The following is a 27,086-nucleotide window of genomic DNA, read 5'->3' as shown; positions in this document are numbered from 1 at the left end:
TTTCAGCAGCTACCTCTTCAAAATTCTGCCCCAAAAGACAAAAATAAGTTAATATTTACATACTCTTTGCTATTTGATAAAGACTTTGGGTTATTTGCAGAGTACACAGTATCAAGAGAGATAAAATGTTCCTCTTCGTCCATAACATTTCTGAAGGCAAGAAAGAATGTAAGGCAACGATGATATCGTGGTCCACAGTATTACAAGTTTTCGGCAGGTGCACAGTATATGTTGCTGAGAATCTGTGTATGTCTGATGTGTATTATTTTGCTCCCTCGTCCTCTGAGACCTGCTTAATCTGCCGTGAGTGGACCACCGCCCCGGCCAGTAGCTGCTCCTCCAGGGCTGCGTGCAGGTCTGAGCCCCCCAGCTCCAGCAGGGGCTCCAGCCCCGGCACACCCCTGCTCTCCTCTGGAGGCCCTGCGGCCTCTTTGGGTCCCAGTGCCCTGCGCCTCCGCTTTAGATCTGTGTCTCCCTGGTCCCTGGCCTTCTCGTGGGAGCCCTGAGGGTGAATCTCAGCTTTGACGGCCCTCTCTTCCGCGCCTTCTCTGGAGTCAGCCTGAGCGGCAGTTTTCTCTTTGAGGTCTCGTCCTCCTTTCTTCAAAGCTTTGCCGTCTTCGCTCTCAGCCCCCTGTGCCGCAGCTTTTCTGGCTTCCACGGCTCGCTCCAGCTGGGCTACCCTCTCTCGAGCCTCCTCCGCAGTTTGCTCCTTCCTCGCTCTCTCAGCTATTTCATTGTCTGCTCTTTGGATCTCCTGCTGACGCTTCTCTTCTGCAGCTTTCTCCTGTGCAAGTTTCTCTCTCGCTGCTCTCTCTTTCTCCAGCTCCTGCTCTCTGGCCAGCTTCTCTCTCTTCTCCCTCTCCAGTCGCTCTTTTTCCACCCTCGCCTGCACTTCTTTCTCTATCCTCTCCTTCTCAGCCCGCTCCTTCTCCAGCTCCTGTTGTCGGACCAGCTTCTCCTGTCTCTCCCTCTCCAGTCGTTCCTCTTCTAGCCTTGCCTGCACTTCTTTCTCTATCCTTTCCTTCTCCAGTCGTTCTTTTTCTAACCTCGCCTGCACTTCTTTCTCGATCTTCTCTCTTTCTATTCTTTCTAACTCCTGTTCTCTGACCAACTTCTCCTTTATCTCCTTCTCAAGCTGCTCTTTTACAAGTCTGGCCTGAACCTCTTTTTCTATCTGCTCTCTTTTCAGGTTTTCAAGTTTCTCTTTTTCCTTATCCAGACTTCTTTCTTCATTAGTAAGTTGAGCTGCCTGATCATTTTGACTTTTCTTTCCCAGTGGCACTCCCCTTGCCCCCAGCTCACTCTGCTTATGGGACTCTACTCCGTCCTCCTTGTAAGGCGCTTGAACAGCTACTTGAGGAGCACCGACCTCGGCACCCTTATCCCCAGCCTCAGCTTGATTCTGGGCCACAGCGTGAGGCTCCGCTGCTCCATCCTGTGGAGCTCCAGCTCCTTCCTTGTGCTGCTTTGGGTCCGAGGCCAGGCCAGACTCTTTGGGCTTGGCTGCGCCACCTTCCATCACCTCCAAGTGTTCCTGGAGGCCTTTTTCTGCATCACCTTCAGCCACAGCACCTTCAAGTTAAACATTTTGTCACATTTATTTCTTACATTGAGAACAACCACTATGGCTGGGTTACACCAACAAGGATTATTTTTTAACCCTGATTAAATCATGGGTTAACTTTGGTTTCTACACTAAATGATATTAAGTTTAATTTCCTTGCACCAAAACTTAACTCCAGTTTGAACTGTGATGAAATATTAACTTTAAACTTGCACTTGTGGAGGTTTGACTTTTAAAATGGCTGCCTTTTCTAGATGGACTGAGCAAAATAATCTAGTTCCTGAAAGAAAGGATAAGGACAAACTCAACGCATCTCTTCTTTCTTTCATTGATGATCTGCTTGTTTTACATGCATCTTAAGTTAACTGATGTTATTAAAACACAAGCTAACTAGCAAGCTAATCAGCATCAATCATTAGCAAGCTAGCTAGTGAGTGTTTTGCTAACATTAGCTAGCATTTTTTTTTAAACTCAAGCTAATTTAACACGTGACCCTATATGTTGCTTTTACAGTAAAAGGAGAAAGGTGATAAAGCTCGCACAACTGTTATTGGAGCACAGAACAAAAAGGGGTGGGACTTAGGAAGGGTAAATAGTGCAACAGAGCTCTGCTTAATATTAAATCTGGATTTATTCATCTTAAACCTAGTTTTGCTAACTCTGATTAGAACTAATCCTAGATCAAAATCATCTTTGTTGGTATGACCTAGTCTAAGTCATGTCTGCAAAATCATGTGTATACATACCCGCAGGTTGTTTCTGGTGGATTTCCTTGTGTTGTTCTTCTATGACAGCCAGTAGTTTCGCCTGCTGGTCAAGAAGTCTCTTCTGTTGCACTTGCTGCTCCTTGATCACCTGCAGTAGCACGGCGTGGTCGAGCTGGCCCTCTACAGGACAGAGACATTGAATTAAAATCAGTCACAACCTGCTCTGAGGACACTTCATTAGTTAAGAAGTTTAGTAAGGCTGATGTGGGGCCAGTACTCTAGGTGAGAGGGGAAGGGAAATAGACAGTATTCCACTAAGGCCTAGCACTGTCTCGTTGATCCATTCAAACACACACATCTAGGTTGTGGCCTTAAATATAAACTGGGACAGGCAGCTGTAGACACACACACAAACTATGTTAGGGGGCATGGTGAGTGGGTGGTTTCTACATCAGCAAATTATTTAGTCATGTGATAAAAACACAAATTAATAATACATATTTTACATATATGTAAGTATCTATTAATAGATAAATGGCCCACTGAGTGAATGACAGAGTGACAGACAGAGGTAAAGAGAAGAGGCAAGAGAGAATTCATACCTGCAACCAGCTTTTTTATCACTGTGATAGGTGTCCGGCAGAAAAAGAAAGAATAAAAAGAAGGTAAAGATGGAGAAGGACAGAGAGGGCAAACGTAAACAGAAAAAGAAAGTCAACAAAAGCCAAAAATGACTGCGTAGTGTATCAAGCCAGGTCAAGAGGTAGGAGAAAGAAACTGATTTGAACATCTCTACTGCCTTTTATGCCATCAAAAAAGGCACAATAAACAAGAATAGATCACTGAGATTAGATTACATAAAATAAACCGAGCACACAGGGATGGGGGAAAAAGGGCCATAAACAGCATGCAGAAGAACACTGCAAATTTATTACAATACTTTATGATTGAGTGTTTTACTTGTATTTTTTGTGCCCTCTTCCTTGCAACCTGCCTCAATAGTTCTTTTGCCATATTAATATAAAATATCAGGTAAACACAAGATATAATTTTAGTCCTGTTACATTTATTGTTGCAGAACCTCTCCAATGAGCCGACATGCACAGTAGCAACACCCTGACTCTCTTTCACCTGAATGAAACGGAGCCTTCATTAGTATCATTGGTAACACCTGTGTTAACTATTTCATATCAAAATGGCTGATGTGAAAAAGGTCTCTTACTTGTATTTTAGTCCCTACACGTTCAGGAGTAGCTTTGTACAGCGAAAAAAAAGGTGGAAAATGCAATAATGATGCTGTCACTGTTCCCCCACTTGGGGCTCAAACAAAAACAGTCATGTGTTAGATGTTACTGTTAAAGGACCATTATTTGTATTTCAGAGGCTACTCCTGCATTCATGTGGTTCCCAAGATCCCAAATGGGAATATTTGCATGAATGTCAGAAAAACAACTCAGAAAGTCTGGGAGTGTTTCGGTGTACGACTTGCCGATTTGTCTGTTGATGTCATATATACAGAAAAACAGCAGACCAATGCCAATGTTTGGTTGATAACTTTTAATTAATTTATGTATCGCATATCAATTTTTTACTCTCATGCAATTTGTAATATGGTATTAGGTTGCAACCGCTAGTAGAAGGGTCAGTGACCTGCAGCTCTTTTGCCTCTCTCCAGTGGTTCCCTGTCGCTTTCACAAAAATATATTTTTATTTATCATTGTTGTATGCCCAAACTGATTCTTATATTCCCCTGCTTTAAAAACGTGTAACCTATACACAAATTAAAACATTTTTTTTAAATATTCGTCAATTTGTCACAAGTCTCCCCAGGCTAGGTATGGATGTCAAATCCATAGACAGATTTTTGCTGATCCTTATGTGACCAAGATTAGTTTAAAAACGTAATCAGCATTACCTTGATAACAAGTTCATGTTGTTTCCACATGACTTAAAAGCTCATGACCACACCAAAGTCAGAATAAGAGCTTCCCAACGTGGGAATCGGCACCATCCGTGAAGCACTCAAGTACAACATTTAACACCATCAATGCATGGGTTAGAAGAAAAATGAAGAAAAGATCTGAGTACAAGTGGCCGAGGACTATTAACTCGTCTATAAACCCTTCCGGTTTTCTGCTCAACTTACCATCCAACTTCTCGTCTGCTGTATCTTTGCTGTCTGCAGCTGGAGCATCATCTCCAGCAGGATGATGCTCTCCTTCAGCAACTGGAGCTGAAAAATCATCAAATATCACCAGGTCAATGTTGCATTCTACTAAAACCGTTTTCCACCCAGCTGTCTTAACCTACAGTTATACAAACAACAGTGATGAATACTCACGTTTCCCCACAGCATCTGGAGGTTTGCCCACAACTTGTGCCACCGCAGCCTGATTTTCCACTGCAGCTACATTCCCTGCAAGAGAATCTTTCACAGGCTCAAGCTTCTCAACTTTCTTTGGTGGGGGAATGTCCTGCTTTTTGCCTGCATCTGCAACCGGCTTCTCCAGCACCTCATTGGACTGGACTTCCCCTCCACCCAAATCCACTTCTTCTTTCCTCACAGCATCTACAGGCTTTGGTTTGTCTTCGGCCTTGTCGTCTTTTTTGTTCTCGACCTCTACAGCGTGCCCTTGATCTTTTTTGGGTTCTTCTCCTCCAGCAGGATTCACAGGTTGCTTCTTGTCATCCTCCAGCTCTGCATTGTTCTTTCTTGTGTCTACCGGGACCTCGTCATGAGGGATGGGCGGCTCATGGCGATGGGCCTCCGCCTCTGGCACGGCCACACCTGAGTTAACACACAATACATAACTAATTATACACAGTTCATTTTAGAACCAGTTAGAGGTGAAGTACTTATCCATAGTCAGTGTATTACGCTACAAAATATATACATAGATGCTGCATTGACCGCTCCAGCTTGTTGCTAAGATACATCAATGTCTGCAACATTTTGGTCTGGTCAAGACCTGCCTGTGAATAAATATATTTAAAAAGGGGAACTGTGATTTTTTTCTGGATAACAACCACTCTAACATTTCTGATTCTCAAACCATTTTCAATGACTCATGTTAAATTCAAGAGTCTGTGATCTACACAGAGTAGAAAAACTTACTCCACTAAAATTTTGAAGCCTTGAATATAAAAACAACTCACTGAAATTGGTTGAGAAATGTAAACCTTATAGTGATTTTTATCAAGAAAAATTACAGCTCTACTGCCTTTTTATATTCGTTTACAAGCCAGTCTTGATTTTATGATCAAAAGGCTAATGCAGTGTCTATGTTATCACTTTAAGTGTACACTGTATTTAGAATATGTTCAGCAGTTTACTTTTCCATCAGACAGCCTTTTCTGATGGGAAAATGATACCCAAGCCAAATATCACTCTCTCCTCACCAACAAACTCCATAGGTGAAATCAGAAATTTTACTATGCAGAAAATGGGAGTTGCTGGTCAAATGCTGCCTCAATCTGTTAGTTTGTTAGTGTTATTTAGCAACTTTTGTGTCTTAAAAGGCTAGTTCAGATTCACCAAAGTCACACAATAACACAAACTAACTAACTAACTGATCAAGGCAGCAGTAGACCAACAACTCCTGTGTTCTGTGAGGTAAAATTACTGATTTTGCCTTTATAGTTTGGTTGGTTAGGAGAGATATTTGGCATTATATAGCATTCCCATCAGAAAAGGCTGTCTGTCAGCAAAGTAAAGCAGTAAAAATACACTAAATATAGCATACATTTAAACTGATATTGATAATTTTTAGGTTCTTAACTTCCGTGCTGGTACTCCTCTCCTTTCTCCAAATTTAACATCTATTGTAGGTAATACACTGACTATCAATGAGTATCTAACACAACCCCAAAAATCCCAACTATCCCTTAAAGATTCAATCCCTCATTGAGTTTACTTACCGGCATCAGGGCGGTCCAACTGTACCTCTTCCTCCTTCTTCCTCTCAGGTACTTCCACTGGTCCTTTAATCTGGGGGGGCTCAACCCGCTCCACCGCTTTGACTACGTCCACAGCTGGAAGGTCTGGTTTTTCTATCTCCACTGGCTTCTTGTTTGGAGGATTTTCTACATGCAGACACACAAAACACAGTACATTACATCATAGATTAATGCTACTAATGAAATATCAAACATACTCCCAAGATCCTTTGTGCTCCCTAAAAAGGCAAAATGACTGAGTAAGTAAGTCCTTTTGTAATAGATTTATACAACCATAAAAATAAAGTTTAAGCACTAGGATATTTTTTACTTTAGTACTGCTGCTGAGGAGCTTTTTATTTGCCTTTGCTGTGTCTTTTTCCCCCCACACAAGCAGTATATACAGTCAGTCTGAAAAATATGAGATGCATTACAGCAACTAAATTAGGAAACCATAAATTTGACACCTCATTTATTCCACTATTTGCTCTCGTCTGAGAAAAGTAAAAATGGCTGTATAGCTATTTAACATTGGTCCTGACATGTACTCTTTATTTTCTTGTACAGTTGTGTTTATTACACACATTAACTGCTGGCATTAAAATACATTAACATCTCAGCATATCTCACATGAACTGATACAAATTGATTTCACTAATGAATAGATCCACTAGGTGGCAGCAAATACTGACACTGGCAAAACCAACACAACTGTAGACGGTATAATAAATGTGAGAAGAGAGATGAGTTGAAACTGAAAGTAATGAACAGGAAACAGTTGGAGAGGTCGGACAACATGGGTTTCACTTGGATTAAAATATGAGGAAAGAATAAGGTAAACATGGAATGAAGAAGGATGCAAAAAGAGTTGAAAAGGTGTTGAAAAACCACGGGTTAAGCAAAGGAAATGAAACTAAAAATGATAACATTAACTCTCCGTCTTCATCTCCATCACCTCTGCACCTGTCTCCCCTCCCCAACCCTGTATTGCCCTGTTTCCCTCATACACCTAGAGCTTGCAGGCATTTTATAGCTGCCACAGGAGATATGGCAGGGAGACGGGGAGGTGTAGACAATGTGTTTTGGGGGGGAGGGGGCAGCAGGAGAAATGAAATGGAGGTAGAGGGGTGGAGAGAAATTACTCGAGTTTGAAGGGCATCACTCTCGCTCCATCAATGTCAAGCACTCAGCACTGCTCTGATATTATCAAGAGGTTATCTCCTCTCCCTGGCTGTCTGTCTATCAGTCACTCTGTCTGTCTCCATCTTTTCTTCTCACACAGATGAAAAGAACCTCCTTTTTTTGGCTTTGTGCTTCTGTTTTAGTCTCCTTGGCCCTTTGCTGCAGCCTCATATTCTCTTTAAATTGCAGTTTTAGGGCAACTTTGAAAATAAAACAAGAAATAAACATGTCTCTCGTGCTGCTGGTGCATTTTGCATGAAATAATTACATGCATCCACTCTCAAGATGCTGCAGACAACCGTGGCTCTGGCCCGTTGAGGTAAATGTTTCCATGGATCATTAGTAAACCACTTTAATCTACATCCCATCAAGTAGGGAAGTGATTGCCGGCCATTAGCGCATGTCCTGATCTTTACCGTGCGGCTTGGGGAGGTCTGCTGGCAGCAGGTTGTTCTTGTCAGGTGCTGGAGGAGGAGGGGGTTGGACTTTAATGCCAGGGCTTCTTGCTGAAATTGAGAGGGTGGTGAAGGTGCTGATCAGCAGGATGCCCAGACCCACCCACAGCACCAGCTACAGGATGGAGAGAAAGCGCAGAAGCAGGTCAGAAACCGTGAATAAAAATATTTTCACTGAGCAAATGACTAGGGAAAGAAGTATTAATTCTGCCTGTGTCACCTGAGCGATGATCCCATTCTTCTGGATCTTTCTGTAGATGAGAGCGGGGCATATGAAACAGATGAGGCTGCCCATGGTGGCTCCAGTCAGACCCAGAATGGTTTCCACTGAAGAGAGAAAAGGGAAAGAAAAACACAGGGATTATGTTGTGGTCAGGGGTACTTTTAACAGCTGAAATGATGACCAAAAACTGTGTGTGGATAAAAAGGTCAAATAGTGCTAAAAGAATTATTACAGATAAAGAGCAGGGATGGGCAATACCAAACTATACCAGTACTTTTTATTACAATTGTTTTGTTTGTTTCTTTACAGAGTAAATTTATTGACTTTTGAGGATCATAACATTACAAATTAAGGGGCACAGGATTAGTAGACACCCCTTTTCTAACTCAACACAGAACACATTCTCCACTTAACAACAGGGGATACAATTCAAAGAATCAGTCAATCAATATATCAATTAATAAATGAAGTGATAAACAGCAAAAAGACAAACAAAAAACAGAAGGTTCATAGTCAGTCAGTCAGCAGCGGTAATCAGACATGATGAAGAGCTTGTGGCATGTTGAGCACAGACACCTACACATGGAGATGCATTTTGTGATCTCAGTCCATGCTAGTCCATACAGTCCACTTCTAAGGGCCTGGGCCCCATAACTTCCAATAAAATCCAAAAAGGGGTCCAAATATAAAAAAAAGCTTGAATGGTTGGTCCTTGAACCAGAAACTTATAGCTTCTAAAGGGATAAGTGCCCCAGATCCAATACGAAACCGTAGGGACGGTGTCTGAAATGCACTGAACTTGTACTGAAAGGAAGCACCTTAAGCAGCTTCAGTGAAGACAGGCTAACATTTTAGTGCTGCTGACTGTATCCCAAGAGTGCAGAACATAGGTTCAATAGCCAGTTTTGTCTTAAAAATAATATCAAATTCTTCACAAACTTGGACCCAGAAGTCATTAATAAGGGGTAAGTCAAAGATACAATGGAAATATGAACCTTCAGAAATTTTACACTTGTAGTATTTTGAAAGCAAAGGATTAAACATGTTGCATTTCACTGGGGTAATCTGGAGCCTACATAAAACCTTAAAGTGTAACTGTACTTGTTGGTACATAAACAACCTGAAGACACAATACTGTCACACTTACCATTCTCAATACCCTCTCCAAAATCAGCTTCCTAAAGAGTTCTAACTCCATCAAAATATGATTGAGCATTTTATATCATTTTATTATTGATATTTATTTAAATATACTGATGTCAAATAAATAGGTGGTGAATACCAAAGTATCAATTTTGGGGATTTCATCTGCCCATCCCTAATAAAGAGCTGACAAAATTGCCAAAAGTATTAATTAATTAAACAAATGTAATGGATAAATGGTAAAAAGATCCAGCTTTTGCAACTCCGTGTTTTCATAGTATGAACAGAAACTTAACCAAACCTTATCTAAACACTGACCAATTGTATGCAAAACATATTTTAAAAATATTCACTTTTTGTGATGTTACTCAACATCCACATTAAAAATCACTTGAAATGAACACAGGCCTTTGCCACCAACATGGAACCAGCCTTGTCCCGGTTCAAGCACCATTCTGATTATTTCCACCAAAAATAAATTGGTTCAGAACCTGAAAAGTTGGTTCCAATTCACAGGAATTCCTCATATATCTGGTCTTTATCACTTACTCCATTCATATCTCCCTCTTCCATTCATGAGCAGCACCCGCCCAGCCCCAGGCTAACGTCCATGGCACCGTGCTCCTGGCAGCAGCGGGCTCTGGCCCCACCCCTGTCTCTGTGGACTGGCCCGGCTGGGTGTCGGGCCTGGAAACCCATCGTTCATCCAGAGGACGGACACCATATTGTCTCCCTCAGATTTAGTGTCCATTCTCCCCAGGGTCCTTACCTCCCTTCTCCTCAGTCTATTAGTCTGATTAGATACACAAAGAGCCAGCCAAACCCGCTCTGTGTGTGTGTGTGTGTGTGTGTGTGTGTGTGTGTGTGTGTGTGTGTGTGTGTGTGTGTGTGTGTGTGTGTGTGTGTGTGTGTGTGTGTGTGTGTGTGTGTGTCTGTCTGTGTCCACCCAATCAAAAGTTTAACAAACAGCTACCATATAAAAGGATGAATAAAACATAAACTCATGCTAACCTTTACATCTCTACCATTTTGGAGCCGGTTGTGAGAGAGATGGACGAACTCAAAGAACCTGACCAGGAGCCAATTTTGCTGTGTACATGGATCTGTGTGTATGTGTGTGTATGTGTGTGTGAGAGTGAGTCTGGGAGAATAATAGCCCTATCTTCCCGTCTGCCCGTCTAAAAGGAGATAAAAGTTAGGGCCCTGATTTAAGGACTGTGTTAGAGTGTGACAGTCACTGACTCGTAAAGTCACATTCACACACGTCGTAAAGCTCCCCGGCTACTCCGCCCACATAAAGGAACACATGCACCTTAAAGACCTCCAGTCAGCGAGCTGTACACGTACGCACACACACACATAATTTCAATCCATGCCTGATTATTCTCACACACTCACACACACACGGGACATACCATTGGGGATGAGAATGCCTCCCAGCATGGTGCCAAACACAATGCAGAGGGTGATCGCCTTGAAGCGCAGAGGAGGCATGTATCCACCGGCTGCAAACGTCCCATCTTTCTGCTGTAAGACGGACAAAGAGAGTGTGAGGAGAGCAAAGACTTAAATAAATAAATAAATAAATACTCACACATCTCTAATTTCAGCTGATTTGTCATGTGATCTGAGTTTTGTTTCTTGGGTAGCCTGTGCTACTCAGTGTTTCCACAACATTCTTTCAACTGTCGCGGCTGCATCGATCCTTATTTGCCATATTTCTCATCATCAAATCGCCAGCATTCAGTACTGCTGGGCCGTGTTTCAGAGAGCAGGTTTAGGGAAAAGTCTGAGTTTGTTCAGAATCAGAGATAAACTTACATCTCTAGAAACATCAAAACCCTGGATATATAGTTCTTAACCTAAGGACTGTCTTTAACATGAGCGCTTTCATCATGGATCTGTGATCAACATGAGGAATATCTGACATTGTGGGTTCATCTTCTGCTCAGAATAAAATCTATACATCATCCGTCTTTATAACACTGTGACTCTGTGGACGTGAACACAGCTGTCAGGTTGTCAGCCAACACCGAAACATTTACCACACATTACTATAGCAAGCACTGTTTAAATCAAACCAATCAGTATGAAGTTCTAGACACATAAGACTCTGATCAATAAACAATCATTTGTCATATTGTGATGGGTCGCACTGATGGAAAATTCCTATCAGATTATCATTCCTATCATATCATTTGTAGAGGATGTGAATACTTCTGAGGGAGGATGATTGTGGTGAAGCTGAAACAATTTTCACATTTCTTGTTCACATATTTCCACATGCTGTTGTTAAAATAAAGGCCTAAAATACATGTCTAAAAAAATCACAGTCAGTTTGAACCAAGACACCTACAAAATCCTTATTATGAATGAGTGAACTACACCAAATAAAATGTATTGGTGTTGCCTTATTGACTCTCTCCACTTTTTTTAAGATAAATATCATGGTCTGCACTGGCATACATTCATATTTATAGAGGCTCTGCTCATTATTTACCTGTTGCCATGGCAAATCATAGTATTGGAGCTCCACTAATGATGGCTTTCATGCACGCACTTAACTCAGAATGAACATAGTTAGAGTTGTTTGAGAAAATTGCGATCGGCTGTTCTGGAACAGAGTTTCCCATCTCAGACTGAGTCAATTCAGAGTTCAGGATTAGGATTAGATCAGAGTTTGTTAAACTTGCTTTCTGAAATAGGCCCACGGGCTGGTTTTCATCAAAAACACGCACACAGGACTTTCTCTTCCCTGGAAGACCTAGTGGATGATCGTCTGTGGTGAGGTTTGAAAAAGGAGAAAATAATAAAATATTCCCTGAACAAGGATTTTTACAAGTCAGATGTGTTTATGTGCCTGCAACGTCTGGATATGATCAAAATTCAATTGACGTCACAGTTAAGTACCAGAGCAGGTGTTTCCAGGAGGCTCTGTTTACATGGAGCAACACGTTCCTGTTGTTATTGTCAAACTGTGTAACAGAGAGGATGGAATGCCCATTTCACAATAATAAAGCAGCAAGTTTCCCTGAACATTACATTGTAAATAATCTATTCAAAAGGAGCAAAAAATATGCATAAGTTAGACAACAACTCCTTCTTGGGGGGGAGCTCTTATTGCACACATCTGTTATTTTTCATACATCACACACTTAGTTTTTTTTTAAACTTGTATCCAAACATTTAGACCATTTGCATTCCCATTACAGATGGTTTATTTGTCACATTCCAGCTCACCTGCTGCTCAAAAAGCATGGTGTTGATGGCCTGGCGGCAGGGCAGGATCATCATGGGGAATCCGACGGCCACGGACATCATGAAGCCCACGCGGATCATCTCTGTCACCAGGTTGGACGGGAAGTTCATCAGCACGTTGCCTGCAATGTTCTCAGTGAAACTGACGTAGCCAAAGAAACCCACCTGATTTAGAGAGAGTAAATAGAGGGTTGGGAGGGAAGCAAAAAGAAAAAGACGAAGGGGAGAAAGGTTTTTTTTTTTTTAGAGTTTTGTTTAGTTAAGTTCGTCATTGTTTGCTAAATGAAATTGTTTGCTCGGCTGTCTGATCAAAAAGACTTTTAATGCCAGCTTAAAAGCATAAAAGAACAATTTTACCACTGTTATATTTTTTGCAAGAAAGAACATCATTTAATAACTTTATGGGCATATCTGACAAAGATCAGGACAAACAGATACTCTGTGGTATCACAAAGTTTCCATATGACAACAGTGATAGTGGCGAATGGTGGACGTGGAAGTGTGTTTTTCCACTCACAGTGATGTAGAAGATGGTGACTACGTTGAGGGCCGAAGTGAAGATGGTGCTCATGCGTTTGACGGACGGCTCGTCCAGACTGTCGTAGGTCGGCAGCACCTGCCTGTGAGAGACAAGCAGCCCAACAACAACACAGTCTGCATGCTGCATGACACAAGACCACGAGTGCTGCAGCTGTGCATTCATGTGCTGTCTGCATTTTATCAGATACACAACTTCAGCCATGGGAAGTCTAGCAGTTCTTTCTGGAAACTGCTCTATAGATTTCTTTAATATGCAGCCACATGGAGGCCCATTTGTGTGACTCAATAATCAAATGATGCATCTTGCTCCTCATGTCCTTGTCAGTAACCAACTCAGATAAGTGATTTCTATTTGTTTGTTTAGCCCATTAACACATCAAATTAGATTTATTTTATCTACTAAGCTGTAGTCATAGTAGATTTCTTGTTTGTCATTCATAACGCCTCACTGATGTAAATTTGCAGATTGTCTGCATGGATTCTTAATGAATATCTAAAACAAATAAAATAATCTGTTTAAAGGTCACAAGCAAATTAAAAAAAAAATGTATAACTGATTAAATTACTTTGTTTTGTGTTAAAATATCATAGTTAGATTATATGAAGTGAGGTTGTATGAGGTACCTGTCAATAGTCAGCCACCCACCTCATGCCCCCAGTTTGGAGAAGCTGAGAAGGGAACCTTCACAGAAGCAAAGCAATGTGCTGCTGTGGACAGGGTCAGCAACAAAATGTGTTTTAGCCACTTTAAAAAGGCCCATCTATTAAAAAAATAATCAGTTTAAGTGTACACTTTGTATCAGACAGCCTTTTCCAATGGAAACCAAGTATTGATATCTCCTGCACAACCACTCATCTGACAAAATCAGTCATTTTACCTTGCAGTACTCCTGCTGCTTCTCCAACCTGGTTGCGTGCCGACCACCATCTACTGTAAGTGATACACTGACTGTCAATAAGTAACTCAAACAACCACACTTTAAATAATCCAAACTATTAATTTCAAGCTGCATTAACTTATTGGTGATAAGAAACAAAGTGGACAGTTTTCACCTGCTGAGAAATTATTTAAAATGAACCGCAGTTTGCCACCTCCCAACCTAATGGGAAAAGATGAACTTAAATTATATTATATATAATTATTTATTACGAATAATTTGTTGTGCTCTTGCTTGAGTACTTGTTTTCTTTCCTGTATCAGTTCCTTTATTCCCACTCATCCAGTAAATCATACATTAAGTACTTTCATTGATACAAGTTGTGTGTCTGTAAGGATACCTGACATGCATATGAATGCAACATGTTTTTCAACATGTGGATTTTCTTCATATTATGAATATAATGTTAATTAAAGGAGAAATATGTAATACATTTACTGTACTGAATCATAAAATGACCATTATATGTCAGAGATTCAGCAAAACATGCTAAGTTGTAATACTGGCTTCTTCAACAACAGTACAGCCAGCATGTCCTCCTTTGAAATTTTAATTCCAGTCTGGAACGTCTGTTTTTTTTTGCCCGTTTCACATCCATTAGAGCAAATATTAATGCTGAATATTCGCCGAATGAGTAAATGTGGGGTAATGAGTTGGAAAAAAGTCATTAATAATCTTTTAGGAGGAGTAGATGTTTATAAAGGTTAAACTGAGCAATATGTTAATGGAGTCGGTGACTGTCTGCTTTACTGCTTTTCAAACTCCACAGTCTGTATTTTCGGAGCAGTGGGCTTTTGTTTTCAGGATAAAGTCAACCATACAACTCGCTTCAACCATAGACTGTACAGGCTATTAAATAGGCATTCAACCTATTTAATATAGATCTATGGCTCAAAATAGCTACTTGGGCTGCAGTTCTCATTTTGGAATACTCAAGTCTTACATAGTTCTCCTTTAACAACTGATTTTACGTTTTAATTGCAGTCGATTTTTAAAACAGCTGTAGATGGAAGCAATGTCATGGCAGTGGGGGTAAAGTGTGTAGAAAGTGTTTATATATGAGTGTGTGCGTGTATGTGTGTGACACAGAATGGGTGACAGTAGTCAAGGCTGGCTGAAGTTGAACCTGTCTGTCTGTAAGCCCGGGTATCTGTCTTTGTCATTTTCTGTTACGTCCTGTGCTATGAGAAAGCGTGGCGGTGTGTGGAGAGGACTATCAGCACATTACCCCGTGAATTTACAGGCTTTATATATAACAGCGAGTGCCTGGCAGGTTTTAGAGCATTATAAACTTTCCTGGCAGACTCTTTGTGTTCGCCTCCTCTCTTTCTCTCTCCCTCTCTCATATATATATGTGAAAAGAAGAAACCGAGAGAAGAAATGAGAGAAAGAAACCATAACTTTCTCTGACTCTCTTTCTCTCTTTGCCTGTCTCTCTTTCACACACTCTGGTTTTATGAGCGAGCACTGTCCCGTGGTGCTTTTTCTTGACGCTTGTTTAATCCGCAAACCAGTAAATCTCGTGGCCAAGGTTAAATAAAACGGCATATTGTAAGTGGGGAGCTAAAGCATCTAATGGTCACTCAATAGTCCTGACTCAGAGGCTAATGTGTTTTTGCTTTAACGCTGCCCTTAAATGGAGGAAATATGACGGGGAAGGTCTTCAAAGCCAACATTGGGGGAGTGTGTGTGTGTGTGTGTGTGTGTGTGTGTGTGTGTGTGTGTGTGTGTGAAGGGAGGGCTTGAGTGTGCGCTGTAGATAATATCATTAACTTGGAGTTGAAAGCATGCTGACGGTAGCATCACAGAGGGACATTTTTCGCTGCACATGTTTTTCTTATGTCCCTCTATTATGAGCTAACTGCTCCTCGCTATTCAAACGTGCGGCCAAAAAACAACGGGGCCAGCCCCCATCCCGCCATAATGGTGATGTTAAGTAATGTTTTAACTGAAAGTAAACACATTTCATGAATGTAATAAAAATCCAATGTGCTGAGAGCTGTTTAATCAGCCTGTGAATACATCAGTGTGTGTCTGTAAGATGGCGGCGTTCCAATGTGTTGATTAGTGGTTTGGCTTAAGCTGCCTGCCGCCTAACGGAGCGCTCGCCTCGCTCGGCCTGACCACAGGCCAAGAAATCGCCCTGCCAAATATCACTCAGCGCCACTAGTGGGAACCGACGCACAAAACACACACGAGCATAAATACACACTTTCTTCTTCCTCTAGCATGTGCACACCTCACTCGCTAATGAACGCGCCTGACATACCATAATGTTCTGTTGGCTTTGTGCAATTACATTAATTAAAGTCTCGTTTCAGTCTCAAGGCTGCAGTCACCCACTCCTGCCACTTACCTCACTCTCTCCCACACAAACAAACCCATACAGTACCACCACCCAAACATCTGGCTGCTAATGACCTCACCACAACACTCCCTGCATCCTTCCTCCCCAGTGCTGCGTTCAAATCAAAGATAAGACTTTGCACACCCAGATGCCGCTAGTCCTCCACGCGTTCCCCTTCATCCGCCCAAGTCACCGCAAACCAAGAGCAAGCAGTAAAGCGTAGAGGACAGGACAAAATAAAAAGACAGAGACAGACCATGCAGATGGATGAAAATGAGGAGATGCATGATTATGGTGACTCGCTCCAATTAAGTTGTGAGAAGTGGCATGTAGTAGTGTGACTTTCTCAGTCACTGTGGGGACAGTTGATGGAATGCCGAGATTAGTGTGAAAACCTTTTACTTTCTGGGGAAAAAATAATCTAAATGTACAGTATTTGTCACACTAGCTAGGTCTGCATCCATGTACACTGTGCTAATTTTAAAGCTGGGGTAGGTGGTTTATTTTTTGCATAACTTGGCTAAAGTTCTATTATAACCTTTAAGCATTAAGTAATTCAAGTGGTCTGAGAAAAAAATTAGACTCATGCTTCACGTCTTGGCTCCCTTTTCAGGCTATAGAAAATCTTGCCTTTTACTTAGGCCAGTAATAGGTTGGTAAAAGAGTTCATTGTTGAGCAAGTTCACCACAAGGTTTTATGCTTCTTTTTTGTTAACTAATACTGAAGAACTTATCTAGATGTTAGCTGTTAGCTTCTTACAGTGAAAGAAGAAGTACAAAAAAGTCTGGACAAAGTCTGGACAAAAAGCAGTTTAAAGCTGCAGTTGGTAACTTCTTTAAAAAAAACAACAACAAAGCTTTGTCATATTTGCTGAACCAAGTCTATAGCTTATACATACTATATATATATTTTTTTCTAATCACTATATCCAGACAGTAGCACGTGAGACATAGAAAAATACACGAAAAAGGTTCATCTGGCTCCTCTTAGTACTCCTAATGACATTTGTTTTCTTTTAGGCATAGTGGATTCTTGCAACCAATCAGAGCCAGCCTCTAACACAAAACATCTCCCAATGGGACTCCCTGCAGTCTGGAGTTCTGTGTACTTACATCCATGAGCTTCAAACACACACGGAGCAGAAGACAAACTGGTGACAGGTGTCATTTAACTCAGTGTATGGGTTAGCACCAATCTAATGACCTAGGAGACTCATTCCCAGGTTGTAAAATACTGATGCTTTGGTTTGGAAGCTGGCTCTGATTGGTTGTTTTTTTTGTGACAAATATGACAATAAGTTATTTTTATACAACTCTCATGTTAATTCCAGAGAAAGCAGACCTAGCAGTGGAGCAGAAACAGATGAGCTGACTGTGAAAAGGCCATTAGCAAAAATAAGCAGCCTCCCTTTGCAGCTACAAATCCGTCAACAACGACCTCATCCCCACCACAAGTTTGTGTGTCTCATTACATGACGAACTCACCCCAAACCCTCCACTGTGGCTTCGAGGAATGATGCAAGTACACATGCACTAATTGTGACATTTGCTCAATTTCCACATGCAGCAATCAAAGATTCGATTCACTGCGTCGCTGCAGGAGTGAAGACGATTTGAGTGTCAACCCACCATATGATTTGAGGACTACTGTCAGATTTTCCATATTCTGAATCTTGTTTTGAATCTTGTTTGACATTAGTTTCATTTTTCTTTATTAGTTTCATTTGCGGGTGGAGGGGCGGGAGGAGTACTTACGACTGACAGGCGAAGGCCATGCCACAGATGGGGAGACAGCGAAACACACCCTCCCAGCGCACCACATTGACCTGCTCTAGCCACCAGCCGCTGAGCAGCCCGTGTTTGAACGAGGACAGCACCATCTGAGGGGAAGGAGGGGGGGATGGAGGGGGGTTACGGCCCGAACCAAATGAAGACAAGTGGGGGAAGAGCACGAAGAAGAGGAGGGGAGGAGGGGCTGCACCCATGCTGACGGCTCATAGACAGATAATGAAAGTAATGAATGAGGAGAGAAAAACCAGAGAAAATGAAGAAAGGGAACAACAACTTAGAGACATAACAAGAAACCCCACACTGAACTAAAAACCTGTCATAGTGGACAAAAATTGATTAATGAAGGTGTTATGTAATCAAGAAAAGTGAAATCCCACAAACCTGATTACAAAATCGTTGGCCACTTTGTGGAACAAATAAAAACAGAACGCAATGATTTGCACATCCTTTTTGACCTATATCCAGTTGAATACAGTTGAAAGACGATAAACTTTATTGCTTTTTTTTTATAAATGTACACTCATTTGTACTTAGATTTTGGAGTGACATATGCTGCCATACAGATGACTTTTGACTCTTTTTCAGGGACACCCCTGCTTATTCCAACGAGACAATGGATAGACGCATTCTGCAAATGTTACAAAAGCATTTGTAGTAAAAGAGTGGGTTACTAGACTGGCCTGACCTGTCTCCCACTGACAATGTGTGGCGCATTATGAAGCAAAAAATACATTAAAGGAGCCCATGGACTGTTGAGCACCTGAAGTCATATTTTAAGCAAGAATGGTAAAAGATTTTCACATAAAACTTCAAAAATTAGTGTCCTCGGTTCAGGTTCAGGTTCAAACACTCAGTGTTTGTTGTTAAAAAAGGTGACCACAGTGATATATGACCCTACTCCAACTTTTTTGGAATGTGCTGCAGCCATCAAATTCAGAATGAGTGTATATTTACAAAAAAAAATTATCAGTTTGAACGCTGGATATCTTGTTTTTGCTCTTTATTCAATATTGAATATAGGTGGAAAACTTTTTCCAAATAATTGCATTGTTTTTATTTATATTTTACACAGTGTCCCAACATTTTTGGAATTGGGGTTTGTAAAATTGATTTTAAAAAACACAGCAAAAAAAAAGAGGCTAATGAACAAGCAATCTATACAAGAACTACTTCACAGGTTTTCGATCAGCATGCGTTTCCTATGTCTTTCTCCTTTAATTACCCGATTAAGTCCCAAAGGACAGTAGAATACTCCATAAACCTCCTTCCGCCCACACCCACACCTAGGCTGCTCATCCTGGGTGTGGGGCAGTGGTGTGAGGGCAGCAAAGATGAAACTTTCACCTCAGTATGTTGCACTCCTCTGCCTTAATACTACTGCCACCAACACACACATACACACACACACACACACACACACACTCATAGAGCTCAAATGGCTCAGACCAAAACCCGAATTACAAAGGTGAAAAATGGGGATGACTCAGAGGAGAGGGCGGAAGGTTCAGCTAGGCGGAGGGAGGGGGGTTTAAGGAGCATAAAGTTGCAGGCGAAACATCGGGCTTCCTTCACTCTCCACCCCCCGCCACTGCCCTTACGGTGGTGTTATTTTGGGGGTGGTTTCCATGGTTTACTTACGGGTGACAGCAGAAGGTTGTGGCGATAATGGGCAGGCACTGAATGACGCCCTTCAAGCGCCACAGGTGAACCCGCTCCACCCAGGAGCCCGAGATTATGCCGTAGCGCAGAGACGACAACACTATCTACATCACCGGCAACAGAAACAGCAGTGGAACAGTGGGGAGCAAATAAAAGGTGCAGAGGAGGAGAGGAGGTGGTCAAGGAGAGTGAGGGAGAGCAGAAGGACACAAGGAAAGAAGAGGAAGGGAAAGAAGTGAAGTGGTGCAATGAAAAGAGAGGAAGAGGATGAAAGGAGAGAGGGAAGGAGGGAAGATACATCACTGTTAGAGGGTTAGGGGTCTGGACTGGGCCGGGCCTGGATCTGAAGCCAGACACACACCACACCAATGCTCCAAGTTATCGCCATGCTACAGAACATCACACAAAGAGCCTGATAACGGCAGTGAGGAGTCTGTGGAAGCAGCACTACGGGTCAGTAAAACAGAACCACACACACAAACAAACTGCGTGTGTGCATTTAAAGAGTAAATGAGCAGAATCACATGAGGCAGAAAACTGCTGCTGGACTGTCAGTGAAGTCGAACTTTTTAGTACTGTATGTTGCACCCCTGACCACACTTCAGCCTATGATAAACTACCACCTTGTGGTTGTATGCCTCCATCAACCAGTCAAGTTTCTATTTAGATCCATGCATGGCCAGAAGTCCAGACTCACATAATCTATGTGGTGGAGGGATTTAATAAAAGTGAAAGGCCCAAGTGTATTTTTTTTAAATATAAAATGTCATCACCTCATCATTTTATCCTACAATGACTACCACATGAATTCTTGAGTTATGGCCAAAAACATTTTTTGTGAGCTCACAGTGACCTTGACCTTTGAACTCCAAGTTCTAACTACTTCATCCTTAAGTCCAAGAGGACATTTGTACCAAATTTTAAGAAATTGCCTTCAGGTGTTCCCAAGGCATCACATTCACAAGAATGCCAGTTCCAACTTTGTGCATGTCAGAATTTGCTGTTTTTACAATATTTTTATATTTTATAGTATTTTAAACCAGTATAATTTAAATATATTTAGGTTTGGGACCGTCTGTTGGACAAAAACGGTTATTTAAAGCTGTCACTGAGGTATCTACCAAATTATGATCAACATGTTTCACTAGTTTATCCTATTAATAAAAGAGATGTTAGGATATTAATTTATTGAATAGTGAGTTGCAGCCATGGCTTGCACTGTTGATGTGTTGTTTTCACCTTGCAAAAACATCCTAAAGGCTACAGCAAAACAATCTGGATGGTGGAAATAAAATGCATCTTTCAACTAGAAGCAAGAAAAAACATTGTAAACGAGTACAAAATATAAAACAGTCCCACTGGTTGGAATGTAGCCAGAAGTGCAGCATGACTCAAATGTTTCAAAGAAAGATGCAACCTCAACATCAAAGGACTGAGGCATGACTACATGGCTAAAAATGTGGCTTTTGTGACTCCTCAACCTTGAGTCTTCTTATTTTTTTCAGGTTGTTGAAGGAATTACATCCATTTAGCTTGCCAGCAGCCATAGGAAAGTATGTACAAATAGGAGTGTTGTATTGAGAACCAAAGGATAAATATGTGTTTCTAAAAACTATGATAAATATGTCAAATACATCTGACATGCTGTACAAACAGCAATGAATTGGCTAGGAAAATGAACCTGGAGTAAGTCTGAAACACAGAAAATTCACTTGACATTTATCTCTGGCAATAAACGAACAAATATAGAACTACAAATCCCTGAAGTTGCAACAGTTTGTGATTTAGTGGAGTTGACTATCTGACCTCCATTTACTTTGCACTTACAGTGCTTAAAATGTCTCTAGTGGCCACTTCCAAGTGGTGTTTCCTTCCCAGGGGAGAGGCTTTGTTTCAGCCTCTAAAGAGCAGTGCAGCAATTGTTTTCTGCCTGATGTGATTTAGTGTGAATTTGCTCTTTAAAAAAAAAAAGACGAGCAAGACAATACTGTGCTGTTAAGGAAGACATAGTTCTGTACAATGGAGCAAATAAGGAAGTATTAACACAGAATACAACAAAATAAAATTCATCCAAACGATATTCTGAATATCAAGGTTTGAAGCTAAAATAGATAGTGGTGCCAATAAACTATGCTACAGGTTATAAATGTGTGTCTATTATTAACAGTATGTGTGGCACAGTTCTTCATCTGATACTTTATATGTTCACCTTGAGGATTTTGAATGGTAGCAGGAATCATTTAAATAAACAGCATCTTTCTGTACTGCAGATTTTCTCTGCACTTTATGATAAACTTCATATGACTGCATAAAAAGCCTCTTCATGCATTTTGTTTAAGTGTCTTATGTAAAAATAGAGCGTCTTTCTATTCAGATGCATCGCATGGAGTGAAGCCATCTGTGTGTTTGTGGGCTCACCGTGAACATGAAGAGCGTATAGAACATGAGAGCCATGGCAGAGAAGGACTGGATGGAGGACATCATGTTCCTCTGCAGACTCAGAGGGAGGACGATGAATAGAGACACAGCGATCAGCAGCAGCACGCGAAAACTGAAGGTCACCTTTAGAGGACAGAGTAACAAGATACAACACTGTTTCTTAAAAACTAACTTGCAGACTTGATTCAGCATATTGTAAGTTTAATGATGCATCTCAATGGTATCACACCACCATGAACTACAGTTATTAACTGTTGCTTAAGAATTAAGTAAGGGAAATGCAAAAGAGAGCAGTAATAGAAACAACAGTGCAATGAAGTCCCACCCACACCAGAGAGGAAACAATTCATCGCTCTCTACTCATTTTGATAAATGTAGCAAATACTGATCTCAAACCTCTAAACCTAACAGCTGAGCGAAGAAATTAGAGCCCAGATCAGCTATCACAACGTAGAAGGCAATACAGGTCCCCAACATCAAACCGATCATACTGCGGGGGGAGAGAGGAGACAGGTGAAAAGACAGCCATTGTTAGTGTCTATGGTTTTGTAAAAAATTTCATTCTATTTTTTTTTTTTATAAATCTATGATAATTATTCATAGAAAATCAAATCATAATACAGACAGCATAATGTATGTAGTAAATTAATAATGAGACTTGCCTGGTCTCCACCAGTGTTTTTCCGGGTTTCCCATAAGCATGAAAGGCTGCAGAGAAGACAATGACGTCAGTGTGAACAACATGTGGACTAACAGATGGCAGTGTCCTAAAAATAGTTTGTTTTTAGAATACCAATCGATACCTTTTAAACCACTCTAAATATGTTTTCAAACACAGTGTTTACAGTACAGTAGCAGTAAAGTAGCTTAAAGCTACAATCTGTGAGATCCTTGTTTATCATCACTGTGGGTATGTTTTGATTATTTGTAAATTATATTTCTGTTGTGACACAAGTTTATCTGTTTGTTTGTCATGATGGCTATTGTTTCTACTGCTAATGATCTACTTCTTCCTCTTTTTTAAAAAAGGCAGTGGTTGTTGCTGCCATAAAATGTAACACAAATCATTAACCGAACAGATGATTTACCTATGAAACTATTAACACAGGGCAGCAAATTTAATTTTCATTTACATAAAAATGACACCTTTAAGTATCTAAACTCACCCAATCCTGCATATGTTCGTCTTTTGGTGTTGCTTGCTGTGTGGACCAGGAACATACAAGACTTGTGGGTCATCCATGAACAGAAGAACAACAGGAGAGTTCCCAGTACAATGCCACACTGAAAGACGACAGAGACACACTTCAACACACAACATCCATCCATAAAGTTGCCCTGTGATCTGATTATATTACTGAAATAGAAAATAATGTCATAAAATCATACAAGCATCTGTGTTCAAAGTGACCTTGCTTAAGTCTTAATGCCCTGGCTGGGATTTAAATTGGCATTATACTAAACTATCTTTACAACATTTAAGATCCATTCATGATATGATAACAAAAGAATGGATCACTTGACCATATAGAAGTTATCCACAATATAAAATATTTAGAAACACCATGTTTATCCACCATTATGAGTTTTATAAATCAGTTTAATCTATGACAGCAACAGAAGAATTAACTTCCAGAGAGCATGCAATAAAACACTAACAGAGACCTGTGTGAAAATATCACATTACAATTTGAGGGGTTTCATACAAGAGATGATGAATTCAGTGTTTTCATATATGCCATATCATATATGTACATACACCTATCATCCTGTGCAGTTTGAATGCTTAACCACACCTGCTGTCACACAACTTGTTGGCCTATGGAGGTGCATGATGTATAAATAAGGGTGTGGTTTCATTGTTCAAGCATTCTGACCTGATGAAGATCCAAGTCAGATCAAAACTTTGTCTTCATACAATTTTTTTGTAGCACAGAGTAAGTCAATTCCCATATTTAGCAGGAATAATCCCCCACTTTGGTTGTGTATACTAAGGTGGAGGAAGTGAGGCAGGATATAGGCCAAAACACTGACAGCAAATGGTTTCCTGAGATCATACTGTGATCTCAATGAATTCATAAATGGATATACTAATTCTTCTTCCTTTTTATGCTTTTCCACAGACAGATTGAAGATTTACATCGTGGCCTACATTATTTTGCCAAAGGGTACTTCAGAGGAGCTTTTGCAAACACAGAACATTTCAAACAAGTCTGGATTTAGCAATTCAAGGTCATTTTGAGGGCTGTAGTTGTGCAGTGGAATTATATTTTCTTATACTAAGAAATGTTTTTAAATTTTTTTTAACATACATGCATAGATAAATAGAAACATGGCTTTGTAAAATTCATCAACACCTGAGACAACAATTGATTGCATATAATGTTAAATTTAATGATGATGTATTAATAATGCTAAGGCTTTCAAATATACAGATACACTTCTATATAGGGATATGACACCAAAAACTCATGGTACAACAATAACACGTTTGACATTTTTGCTTGAAAATGAGTGAACTTATTAATCAATTCGTCAAGTAAGTGGCATTTAATTTTCTTTTGATTGACTAATGATTGATCAACTAATCATAGCAGCTCTCACACCTATACTACATGACTATCTTTGCATTTGTGCAAAACTTGTATGTAGTGAATAATGGGAAGTAATGACTGAATACTGTACATATGTAATTTACTTGAATATTTCCATCTTATTACTTTGTATTTCTCATAGTTATTTACTTATAACTTTTCAGATTAAGATTTTACATACAAAACATATAATGCGTTTAGAAAACATGATGCATTATGAAAGATTAAACCAAATAGTATATACTGCAGTTAAAATCAGTACCACCTACTACAACATTTAGGTACTGAGATGTTAATGCCTCAATAATAGTGGCTTCTACTGTAGTAAATATAGGACTTGTACTACTATTTTAACTAAGGTGAGTTAGGCATGTAATCTAAATAGCTACTTCTTCCACCATTATATAAGTGAGCTTATTTCTGGGAATGATTTTTTTCGCAGAAGCTGCACTTCCGCAGGCACTTGTGCAGCCGCAGGTGACCCACCTGTTTGAAGCAGAAGGGCATGGTGAGCACACTGACGCCCACGATGCTGTTCACCACGTTCATGATGAGACCCCAGTTGGACGCCGTCATTTTGAACCGCTTACTGACAGCGGGTCCTCCTTCGGTAAGAAAACGTCAAACAAAACGGACACAACAGCAGTTCATTGAAGGCTGAAGGTGACGTATAGCGGTCCGATATCTGATCCGAAGCGGGGACTAGATTCCGGGGTGTGTTTTCTTTATCCCTCCGCAGATCAATGACGTGGCGCTCTGAGAGAAAACACACACACACGCACACAGAGCTGAGTTTAACACATTTGAACCTGTGCTCTTTCTGTAAAATACACACCAACTAAGCTGAAACATAACTAGCAAATGCATTAAAATGAAGACCAACGTATTGTAAAGATTGTATATTCTACCTCGCAAGCTAACCCCAAAATCAACCGACAGTAGTTTGATCAACTCACCTTTCTCTGCGCCCACCGCCTCGCCGCCCTGTTTACGTTATCATCGGTGACTGCGTGACGTTAAACGGTCATTCGTCGTTGGAAAAAAGTGCGTGTAAGAGCGACAGGTTAACGGAAACTAAGATGATAACGGCAAAACCACACAGCCCGACTGTTTTTCTGAACGCGTATCCAGGAAGTGGGGGCTGCAGTCGAGGAGGTGGCAGAAGACAACACAACCTAGTGGTTTAATTTCTGTGGAAATACTCTGGCGCCCACTAGTGGTCACGCTGTAGTCCTGAATTTGGCGGCAATGGACAAACTCGGGAGACAAAGGTACGCTTATTTACTTTCTTCTAGCATATCTATGGTGACTTAGCTAAGTCTTTCCTTTAAATGCTGCTTTTCTACTCCCCTAGTCCTTACATTTCAGAAAGAAATACTGCACTTTTCAACGCTACAACACTCTGTCTGACTGTAGACCTTTTTCACAGCAGCCATACTGACATGAAACAGTTTAAACACAGGTGTTACCACTGATACTAATTAAGGCCCCGCTCCGTTTAGTGTAGCAGAATCGTGTTGGATGAAGAAAACCTTCATTAGTATGAATGGTAACACCCGTGTTCACTCTACCGTTTCATGTCAAAATGGCTGCTGTGTGTCATTACAACTGCTGCTAGTACACAGTGACACAAAACAGTGTTGCTTCAGGGCCATGGTGCACAGAATAACACAACAGACTACAAAAACATACATGCACCTACAACAACTACATAAAGTGCACATGTGCAACCATGTAAAAGTTTTCAGTTGGTCCCTGTGGTCTGGGTCGCACGCTGGGCCAAAATATGTTAATCTAACAGCCATGGTTACTTTACAGGAGCTTTTACATGAAAGCAGGTGATAACCTTGTGAAATACAGTTGTTAAATGTTATATCAGTGGCTCTCAAGCTTTTGAGCTCTTACAAAAAACAGTGTATACTCAGAGCCCTTTGTCATGTTTAAGATGTCTGAGTTGTTGTTTTCATTAGCTGTTGCCAAAAAGTGATTTCCTTTCTCTTTTTGCATTATATTTATTGGTTTTTGGCATACATGCATTTACATTTATAAGCCCTCGACACCTTTCACCCTCACACGTCAAATATTTAGAGGAAAGGGAAAAGAATGAGAGAAGAAAACTAAATGCAAAATAGTAAAAACTAATAAATATATGCACTTTTTTATTTAAAATAGAATTTATATATTATCATAACCTTATTAGTAGTTATAGTAGATTTTATTTCCAATTTCTCAAAATTTATTTGATTTCTGTATAAGTTAATTTCTCCAAAACAAGGCAGGACACCATTTCCCGTAACAACATTGCAAGTG

General features: G+C 40.6%; 1 protein-coding gene across 1 annotated transcript; it reads right to left on the bottom strand.

The window, feature by feature from the left end:
* slc38a10 (solute carrier family 38 member 10) lies at nt 1-25,835 on the bottom strand. The gene is made up of 18 exons (XM_084740071.1): nt 25,733-25,835; nt 25,263-25,532; nt 23,349-23,466; nt 22,845-22,890; nt 22,579-22,672; nt 22,162-22,305; nt 18,049-18,173; nt 12,986-13,088; nt 12,451-12,633; nt 10,626-10,737; nt 8,065-8,171; nt 7,806-7,959; nt 6,190-6,354; nt 4,613-5,059; nt 4,418-4,504; nt 2,874-2,894; nt 2,311-2,451; nt 1-1,572 (listed from the first exon to the last, which is right to left on the bottom strand). Exons 2-18 carry the CDS (start codon nt 25,350-25,352, stop codon nt 263-265), a joined length of 3,447 nt encoding a protein of 1,148 aa, XP_084596197.1. The 5' UTR covers nt 25,353-25,532; nt 25,733-25,835; the 3' UTR covers nt 1-262.
* Between the last annotated feature and the right edge of the window lie 1,251 nt (nt 25,836-27,086).

This window comes from Lutjanus erythropterus, chromosome 17 (genome assembly GCF_056507025.1).
Source record: "Lutjanus erythropterus isolate fLutEry1 chromosome 17, fLutEry1.hap2, whole genome shotgun sequence".
NCBI classification, from domain to species: domain Eukaryota; kingdom Metazoa; phylum Chordata; class Actinopteri; order Lutjaniformes; family Lutjanidae; genus Lutjanus; species Lutjanus erythropterus.
Note: the sequence above shows the minus strand (reverse complement) of the source record. Positions and strands in the feature narration are given on the sequence as shown.